Source organism: Panicum hallii, chromosome 2 (genome assembly GCF_002211085.1).
Source record: "Panicum hallii strain FIL2 chromosome 2, PHallii_v3.1, whole genome shotgun sequence".
Lineage (NCBI taxonomy): Eukaryota > Viridiplantae > Streptophyta > Magnoliopsida > Poales > Poaceae > Panicum > Panicum hallii.
Window position 1 is genome coordinate 43,758,342 of NC_038043.1, and position 10,153 is coordinate 43,768,494.

General features: G+C 50.3%; 1 protein-coding gene across 1 annotated transcript; it reads left to right on the top strand.

The window, feature by feature from the left end:
- Nucleotides 1-3,600: 3,600 nt before the first annotated feature.
- On the top strand, nt 3,601-4,530 carry LOC112882945 (auxin-responsive protein SAUR76-like). Its single transcript, XM_025948144.1, has one exon. It carries the CDS (start codon nt 3,670-3,672, stop codon nt 4,147-4,149), a length of 480 nt encoding a protein of 159 aa, XP_025803929.1. The 5' UTR covers nt 3,601-3,669; the 3' UTR covers nt 4,150-4,530.
- The last annotated feature ends 5,623 nt before the right edge of the window (nt 4,531-10,153 follow it).

The window sequence follows — 10,153 nt, forward strand, 5'->3', positions numbered from 1 at the left end:
CCAGACACCTCCTGAGCCACAACGAAACATTTTATGCTCATCGATAAAACTATTCCAACGTCCTGCACTTGCTCAGGCATCGGTTTCCTCGGGGCGCCACGTTCTAATTCCTCAATAGAATATTAGTCTCAATCTGAACTTATCATCGTGTAACGATGATTTTCATATTAGATATTACATAGTGGTGTCGAGATTCATAAAAATATAATATTTTAATATACCCCCTCCCTTTTAACTAATTAGCTCATATTTTTTAAAGTGGAGAGATTATGAATTTATAGGTTTATTTCTTCTTATCTCAGACAATAATTAAAAGTCCCTAGTGATTTATTCTTTGGAAAAAAAGCTACATGTAGTCAGTGACATAGGAAGTGTAACTTAAAAAATCAAGGTGACGGTATATATCCTCCTATATGATTGCTATGTCCATGCATGTTGTTTTGTAGGCCATCAAATCCTACTACGTGACAAAGAGCGACATAAATTTGATTTGACGAGGACACTCTTCAACCACTCTCTTCTAACACTAGGCTACTATTGTTTAGATACCAAATGTTATGTCCGATTAAAAAATATCATTGGAGGTCGGGAGTTGAAGAATCTAAAACAAAGGACCCCCTAGCTAGCTAGATGCCTTTGTCAAATCACCGAGTAGTCTGGTGAGGAAAAGATCAATTTGCATTAGGGGCCTGTTTAGATCCTATGTAAAGGCAAAAATGTGTAAATGCAAAATGACGTCTGTAAACGAAAAAAGCTGTAAACGCAAAAAAACCGTAAACGCAAAATTTTCGAAGGAATCTTGCCAATTTGAAGTACTAAATGAAGTCAATTTACAAAACTTTTTGTATGGATGGGCTGTAAATCGCGAGACGAATCTAATGAGCCTACTTAATCCATGTTTTGCAACAGTGATGCTACAGTAACCATCCGCTAATTATTGCTTAATCATGGATTAGTTAGCACCATTAGATTCGTCTCGCGATTTACAGCCCATCTGTGCAAAAAGTTTTATAAATAGACTTCATTTAGTACTTCAAATTGGCAAGATTCCGTCGCAAAAAAAATTTGCGTTTACAGGGCCCAAATAGCAAAAAAAAAATGCGCCGGTCCGTTTAGATGCATAAAGACAAAAACGCTGTAAAGGCAAAAAAATTTTGCCTTTACGCGCCGATCTAAACAGGCCCATAGAGGGGAAAAGAGTGGAGCTCCTGTTGCTGTTGCTTAGTTTGGTCATTCTTGTCATTGAATTCTGTAGCATTTCTTTAAAAAATAGTAATTGCCTATTATTTTTGTTTTTCTTTCTCATGATGTCACTTATCAACTTTTCACCACATATAATAAGTTGCAACATCGTACAACGTACGTACTCTAATCCTAGGGACCCCATTGGTTTATCCGTGGAGCCACATACGTGTCAACTTAGGTGGGTTTCTGCTAAACCCAACTAAAATGAACAATATGCGCGCGGATTCATGGATGACGATCCACCTATATTCCTTCTAAGCCTTCCTTGCTGAGGAAGCATTCACCATTTTTAACATGCATGCTCAAGGCATTCTACGCTAATTAATGCCACTGTGGTGTGGCACAGGAGCACGCCACCTGCATCACTTATTCTGCGAGAATAGCTTCTCTCAGTTTGTTTTGTTTTTTGGGCTCAGCCCTTTTGTTTTGTTAAAAAAAAACTCTTCTTCTTTATCAACGAAATAAGCACCGTCTCGTGCTTATTTGTTAAAGATACTTTCACCACAAATAGCCATATGTTCTCCACCGTCAAAACTGTTCTACAAGTCATGCAAATGGACACAATATCATGCTGATTTCATTAAAAAAACAACGTTTAATTTCCGTCGGTAATGGACATAATCACATGTATTGGCCAATCTCCAGCGAACTTTTTATTTATGCCAAACTTTTAGCCGCGTAGAGCCAAACACAAGGATGCCACCAACGTCTGAATCAGCAAAGGGAATATTGGTGGGAAATTAAGTGTGCGCGCGCAAATATAGAACAAGATGATGATGCTTCGGAGAGGTAAAAATTATGCAATCTTAATCAGCAAGATGATAAGCATCAAACCTTCTTGATCTCGGTGATTGCCGTGGCGACGGGACATGCGGCGTGAGAATCTTATTTGCAGTTAAAAGATTGGCATGTAGAACTTGGTCAGTGTCTTTATCTTTTTTTTTATGTTCTATCATCGATGTTCTGATATTGTTCGGTTGCACCGAAATCTGATTCGAACTCTACGATTGTTTAGCGGATCGCTCAGAAGACAAGACGTGTGTCAGTTTCATTGCACGTTCAACCGACATGTGATCCATTTGACACTTGTAATCCAAAGCAATATAGAAATGCATACAGATCTTTTAAAAAAGTGATGTCAAAGGTCAAGATACCTACATGGAGTTGGAACATGTAAATATAATCTATCTATCTATAAAGTATAAAGTATAAAGGCACGAGGGGCTTTCTAGGTGCCAGAATACTTTTGATCTCGACCATCTATGAGCTAATATAACAGGGTTGAGGTTAACCGTGCACTTGATTTTGAAGATAATTAATTATATGATTTGGAGGACAAATTAATAGTCCACGCGCTTGGTCTAGAAGGAAATTAACTATTTTTCACACAAACCATCTCAAATGTTGAAAAATATAATTACCTCTAGAAACATATTCTATCTAAGCACGCCAAACTTCACTCATTTATGGAATACTTCATCATATATTTCCATAATAAATATGAAAAGTGGAATATTCAATGTGTGAAATAGTGTTACTGGGTTACACAATAGCATGCACATTAATGCTAGTTAAGAAAAACGAAACTAGTTGTCCAAACCAGTTAAGAATAGCACCTGACAGGTAGAGCACCTCTAGCTATATCAACTACTGCTCTACGCATCCATACAAACAAGATATTCTCTACGGTTTGATATATTAATGGATCCATCGAAGCCTAGGACCCCATTTCTGAATGAAAGCCACGCAAATTATAAAATGGTGAGTAAATACTCACTCCGTCCCAAAATAAGTCAATTTCTAGAATTGTCTTAAGTAGTTAGGTCAATTTATCTTAAACTTGATCAACTTTTGGATGGGTACCAACACGTGCCTATGAAACCAAATAAAGTAAACTCTGTAAATATATCTAATGGTTGACCTAATAATACTAATTGATGTCATAATTATTGGGGCTTTCTTCTATAAGTATAGCAGTCAACTAAAATGAGCTATGGCATTCATGCGTTTGAAAGGGGCCCTCGATATCGAGGCATACCACTCAAAGGAAGTTATTTTTTCACGTTGAATCGCGAATAAATCCATACTATAGCATAACACTTCCTTTCGCTCTCTTTTGAGCTGCCCAGCGGCCAACCGGGGCGAAAGGGAGACATCCATCCAACTCACCACGTACAGACAGATCGGCCACTTGCCTCCCTGCGGTTGCTTTCTGGGCCCATTCGCCAGGTTTTACCCCTCCCCGACACCAGGGCCCCGCGTCCCATGCCCCCGGCCCGCCACGTGGCCCCCTCCCTCCCGCTATATAAGCACCCACCTCTCCGGCCTCCACCTTGCCACGACCAGACGACCTTGCCTACCGCCTAGCCTCCTCGGCTCCTCTGCTCTCTCTTCCTCCCTCTCTGCTTCTTGATCGGGACGGCAATGGCGAAGGGCGGGCTGAGCAAGCTCAAGTGCATGATCAAGAGGTGGCACTCCTCGAGCCGGATCTCGCGCACGCCGTCGGGATGCTCGGCGCGCTCGCACGACGGCGCCGGCGTCGGCGCCGCCTTCGCCTTGGAGGACTCGTGGAGGCGGGGCGCCGCGGCCTCGTCCGTTGTCGCCATCGGCGGCGGCGGCGGAAGGGGGTCGGCGTCGTTCCACGGCGCGGACGGCGTGCCCCCGGGCCTCCACCCGGTGTACGTGGGCAAGTCGCGCCGCCGCTACCTCATCGCCGCGGACCTCGTCGGGCACCCCCTGTTCCAGAACCTCGTCGACCGCTCGGGCGGAGCCGGCGTCGGAGCTGGCGGCGGGACCGTCGTGGGCTGCGAGGTCGTGCTGTTCGAGCACCTCCTCTGGATGCTCGAGAACGCCGACCCGCAGCCGGAGTCGCTCGACGAGCTCGTCGAGTACTACGCGTGCTGACCGCCTGCTCACGGCTGTGCCCAGCCCAGGAATGCCGGCCGCGGCGCCGAGGCCGAGCTCGCGCCGGAGTCAGGGGGTAATTTGGGTAATCTGGTTATTTATTTGTTAAGGTTAGGGTAGAGTTGTAATATACGCCAGGTTGCGAGGGCGAGGAGTATGACATTTGGAGATTTAGTTAACCTTGGGGTGTTTGTGGTAATTATCTCGAGATTAGCCGTGTAACTACCGTGCGCCCAAGGTAATGCTCTCTCGGGGCAGTTAATTAATTCTCTAATGTAACGGCTTGCATGCTTCTTCTGCTGCTGCAGCAGAATTGAATAAGGTTCCCTTTTAGGAATGGATGTATTCATGTACATTTCATCAATGTATAAAGTCCATGCCCATTTCTTCCCTGTGAATTGTTCTTCTGATATTCTTTCACTTGGGCCATGCGTATGGACGGCCGGCGTCATCTGATAAAGGAGTAGAGTCACATGAACTTCAAAACAATTAACAAATGGTGAGCTACGGCATCATTTAGATTTGCAAATAATTTTGGAGTTCTCAACGAACCCCGGAGCTTTGTAGCTAGGCCAGAACGGGCATTTTTGCTGACGAAAGTGCAGTATTAAGTTATTTCAAAGTTGCTACATGAGTGGTGATGGGATGAAAATGGAATTCAAAGGACCAAACAGATAGGGAACTGGAACTGGTTTACTGGCCAAAAGTATTCCAAGTGAAGATTGAGACAAGGGTATGTAAGACCAAAATTTGGAAGGAGCAAAGTTAATTTGTAGAGAATATGGATACTGTAGCATGATAACGTCCCCCCCCCCTTTTTTTTTTTGCTTGAAAACAGGGAGAGACTCCACCGAGCATTTTTAGTTCAGGGTAGAGGGTACTGAACCCCACCTGACTCGTGGAAACCATTTTTACAGGTGGCCGTCCTCTCAACTCAACTTAAGGCCCTATAGCTAACGAGCTAGTGCTCCGTTCACACCCGTATATGTCCCAATAATAACTGACATCTAGCTCGCTCATAAACCCCAAAAACGCAATTTGATGATTGATCAGCCATCATGTGCGTGCTGAAAGCAACATAAGCTGCTTGATTATCATTACCAAATCTTGGTATTCTAATCAGCGGGTTTAAATTGGAGTTTGGTGCACGCGCTTAGATGGTCCTCGCTGTCACAGCCTCTTTCCCCTCCCCTTTGCATGGTGTGTATGCATGCTTAATCATGCGTGCTTAATTAATCCCTTTGATTGACTGGATGATGATGACAACCTTTATTTCAGACATGCATTTGGACGTCGTGCTAATTAACTAGGGCCACTTCAATAGGTAGGTAAAGGAAAGCATTTTTGGTCCCCTGAAAATCGTTGGACCATGCATATTTTCTCTAAATTAAACCTAATTAGGATGCTAGGTTTTGTTCTGAATTATTCAGATCCCTATACCTTTAGTGCTAGGTGGGAATGGGATAGATAAAAGCTTGATCTCATCATTTAGGTGTGTCATCAAGTACAAACATCACCAATTTTTACAATTTCCGCAAACTCATGCATTGAGATATTAGAATCATTCTGTATCATCTGATAATTCTCATCAATATTACTACTACTCCTCCCAACTTTTGTGGTCACGTCGTCCGAGCAGAACATGAACCCGACAGGCAAACAAGAGATCCTATTTTGCGACGTTCTGAACTGATGGTTTTCGACCCCAACCCCTAGCTGGCGCAACAAAATTGGACAGTAAAACGCTCGTGCCAATGATTGATTGCGGTGGGACTCTTCTGAGGACTGAAAACGAGCGAGGCTGGGGACAAACAGAAGGCCTGCACTGTTGGATTAAAAAGATGGTAGGCCAATCCTCTGCTGTTACTGATAGTGTATGTTGTTGTTGCGAATTTAAAGGAGTGCTAGCCCCAATTAAGAAAAGATCCCCGGCCCTCCCGCCCAGGGCATCAGCTCAAGCCCCATCAATATGAACTTATTTAATTTCCATTCGGGCCCTGATCGATCAAAAGCTCCATGGCATGAGCTGCTAGAACCTAGCTAGCAGCCATGCATCCTGCAAACCATGGCCCCCCGGCCTGGGGCCTGCCTCTTAAAGCATGGCACGGCGAGCGCAAGCTCACTGTTAGCCTGCCGCTAGAAGGATCCCCAACCACAATGGCCGGCCGGCACGGCCACTTTTCATTAGCTTCACCGGAACGCCAAGCGAAGCAGATGGTCCTAGCTCGCGTGCGCTGCCACTACAGTGATCATGGGGCTTGAGAATGTTCGGCTTCAATTGACGCTCCCCCAGTGGTGGTTCCGACGGTACGGTTAGGTTCTACGGCGTGCGTGCGTACGCTCAGGCGGTCCGCGCTGCAGTCTGCAGCGCTGTAGCCGGCCGGCGCAATCAGGTTAGCTGGCCGGCCTGCCGCTCCAGTGCAGCCTCCAGGTTGGTCGCCCGTCCATTTCCCTGACCGACCCGTCCGTTACACTGTCTGTGGTGGCGGTATCATCTTGGTTCCTGCCTGCAGCGTAGTTTGGGGCCAGCATCGAAATCCAATGGAGATCCTAGCTAGATTGCAACATGTGGAGGTGCTTGTTGCGGCGCTACTCGCCGTCTCATTTGTTCAGGCTGCACATTACATTATTAACGTCAGAAATGTCATGCGATAAGTGTACTTTGGCAGGCACTTGGTATGCCTGTACTTGCTGACAAATCATGATCCTGCGTTGCATTGCGTCAACGACTGTCTGCAAGAAGGCGGCTAGGACGAATAGCTAGGATCGAGTGCCATCGATCGGGTTCCTGCAAAGGATCGGCGCGCAGTTCTCGACCGTCGGCGTTGCAGCAGCCTCGATCGCCGTCGTTCTTAATGCTGGCCGAGCTTTGTTTATTGCCATTAACAACACTAAAGCGTGCGTGGAAGCGTTAACGCAGAACTGTAGGTGGGTTGGTTTCCTGACGATGCGCGCGTATCCCTCCGATCGCGACGCTGTAGTGTCGGCCAGCTGACGCTTGGTGGCTGCTGGCCTCCCTCTCCAACAGCTAGGTCTGATGGGTAATGCTGGAGAGAGAGAGTAGAGAGAGACGAGCATGGTGTTACATCATCGATCGGCTTGATCCCTTCGCTTGGTTGTTTATTGCGGTCGTAGAGTCCGGACCTTTTCTTTTTCTTTTTCTAAGAAAAATCTCGATAAGACAGAGAATGGTCGTGTGTAGCCGTACAACTACTACTGTACGTACAGTACTTCCTGGGCACAGGATTATCGTACGCGAGAGTAAGAGCAGGAGAAAACGACGGAGAGCAACCAGTGAGCCGATCGATCCTCGAATAAATTTGTCCATTTCCGGAGCTTGTCCACAACCACAACTTGGTGTTCTCATCAGAGCAGCGTCCGGGGGAGAAAAGCGCAGCCAGTGACCAATCGTCCTCAGCAGTTAACGAGGCCGATGGAGACGGCCGCGCGCGTGCGTCTGCGCATGGTAGCGTGCGCTGAGGGCGACGGCGCTGAGGGCCGGCGGACGCATCGGCGCTCGCTAGCCTCCCGTAGTGCCTTCTGTCCCGCGGGAACGGCCGAACGGGCGGCGCGAACCGCAGCCGCATGTTCGTGCGGCCAGCTCGGTCGCCAGCAGCTGGGCGGGGCTGATGGGTGCTCCGCCCCCGCCGCACTGTCGCGTAGCAGCGCGTGTGCGTCGCGTGATGGTTGCGCGGGCGCGGGCGGGGCGCATTTACTCGCGGTTGCACCGTCGCCGTAGCGGGCCGCGCGCGCGGCGCCATGCATGCATGTGCGCGCCGCGCCCTCCTCCAGCCCAGGCGGGCCTGTCCCTCCGCTCGTCGGGGTGACCACTTGCGTGGGCTTGTGTCGCACCGGGCGCGAGAGCGAGGCCGCGGGTCGTCGCGGCACTCCGAGCCCGCTCGCTCCTCAGCCACACGCGCCGGCCGATCGTTTCCCACGTCACGCCCGGCCGCGCTCACCTCACGAGGGGCAGAGCACAGCACAGCCGCACAGGTGCCGCCGGCCGCGTACTAGTCCGCCTACTGGCTGCGCGCGCGGCCGGCGGCGGGCCCAGTCGTGACGCCTACGCCACCGCATTTACGCCGGCGTCCCCCCGGCCGGCCGGTAGGTCGCGCCTGCCTTTCGCGGCACCGTGCATGTGCCTGTCGGGGGCAGAGGAGCTTACTAGCTAATCGATCAAAAAGTCTATCTTGGAAACTCTTGCTCTACTGTACACTTGTATCCATCGTGTCAGATCACTGCCGCTGTTAGCACTAACAATAAGCACGTTCCTTTCCCTCAAAAAAGGGGAAAAAAAGAAACAGGTTCCTTTGACGCTCTATAGATATAGCTACTGTCAGCAGCTGATGATGACATGTCAGTCGAGGCAGGCAGGCCGCAGGCGCGGATCCATGGACGTCTGATCGGTGCACGTCGCGAGACACGCATGCACCGGCACGAAAAAGCATGGCGCGTGCGCGAGCGCAGGCCGTGCGTCCCGGCCCGGACGGCCGGCCGGCCGGCGTACGGGGTTCCTGCAGCTACACGACCCTGTCGGATTCGCCTGGGGGGTGGGGCAGGCGCTTTCACTCTGAACCCGCAGCAACTACCCCTCCCCGCGCGCATTGAATCGCCCACGAGGACGCGCAGGCCGCCGTGACGCAACAAACAGGCGGCAGGCAGCGGCCAGATTCAGGAGCCTCCGTCGTGACCACCAGAGGGTTGTGTGTTTTTACTGCTCCTTGGCCTTGGGTAGCTCCATGCTTGCTTGTCCGTTCGGGAGGCAGCACTTCGATTCGAGGAGTACGTACACCATTCAAGGAAGTGTAATCATACTGCATACTTCGTTGAAGGTACGTACGGTGCGTACATTCATCAAGGACGGTACTTTCGCGCTGCTGCTGCCTTCTGGCAGGTGCTTGCGCTGGATAAATTTGAGGACCATAATTTATAGACCATATTAGGCCGTATGTGGTATTGGGCTAGAAAAGCCTGGTTGAGGCGTTTCTGGGCTTTATCCTTGCCTATATCAATATGGACTAGGCCCGCTCCCAGAATCCTGAGGCGACGACGTGCCAGGCGCGGGTGGAAAACGGACGCAGGCACGCAACCACAAAAGGCGGTGGGGTCCGGGCGGTGCGACGCGGTCCGCGGACGGTGGCTCCCTCGCCTGCCTTGGCCACCAAGGATGCCGCGCGGGACGAGACGACCGCAGGTTCCGCGCGTCCGAGAGGCGAGGCAACAACCGGGCGGGGGCGCCTCGACCGCGTCCTGGCTAGTGGCGCCGGAACGCCCGGCCGGCACGCGAGCGAGCCTGCCGGGTGGACCCCACGCCGGTTGTCCCCTTGGGCGGCGCGCGGTTCGACGACTCCGCCGGCTGCCGGCCGGCGATACCGCGCGCGGAACCCACGCACTGGGACACAAGCCGTTGCGCGCGGGGCGGGCGATACCCGAGCCTGGTCGGTTCAGGCTTCGGCGGACGGCAACCTAGCGAGCGTGGGGACTTGGCTGCCGCCGCTGATAAGGTGGACCGGGGATGGCGTAGAGGCGGCGAGTCAATCGCGAGCGTTCGACGGCGGCCACCACCCTGAGTCCCTGACACGCTCGGATCGAGGGCGGGAATGGATGATTTGGGGAGATCTATTTCGTGGCCAGCAGCCGGAGGAGATCGAGTCCTCGGCAGATGCTGATTTGGGGAAGCTATAATCAAACTGAATGCGACCTGATAGAAATGTTAAACTAATTGCAGCTTGCAGGAGACATCTGCGATTGTTGAACGTTTTCGGGATCTTCAGGATCAGTCAGGAACTCGGAGGTGTGTGTTTGTGACTGAATGATGCGCAACAAGGGGATCGGAAACGGATTGCAGAACCTTTCTTGGCAACATCAGAGATCTCATCACTTTCCAGCTCGATCATTTGATCTGCTTGTATGTAGGGCACTGTCATCTACTCATCCCACTGTGGCTCGCTACTTTCGAGCTTGAGTACGTTCTTGGACAGATCACCATTGCAAGCTAACCGAG

What these genes read in the sequence shown, in the direction of transcription:
- LOC112882945 (XM_025948144.1), top strand. Translation starts at nt 3,670, where the DNA reads ATGGCGAAGGGCGGGCTGAGCAAGCTCAAGTGCATGATCAAGAGGTGG.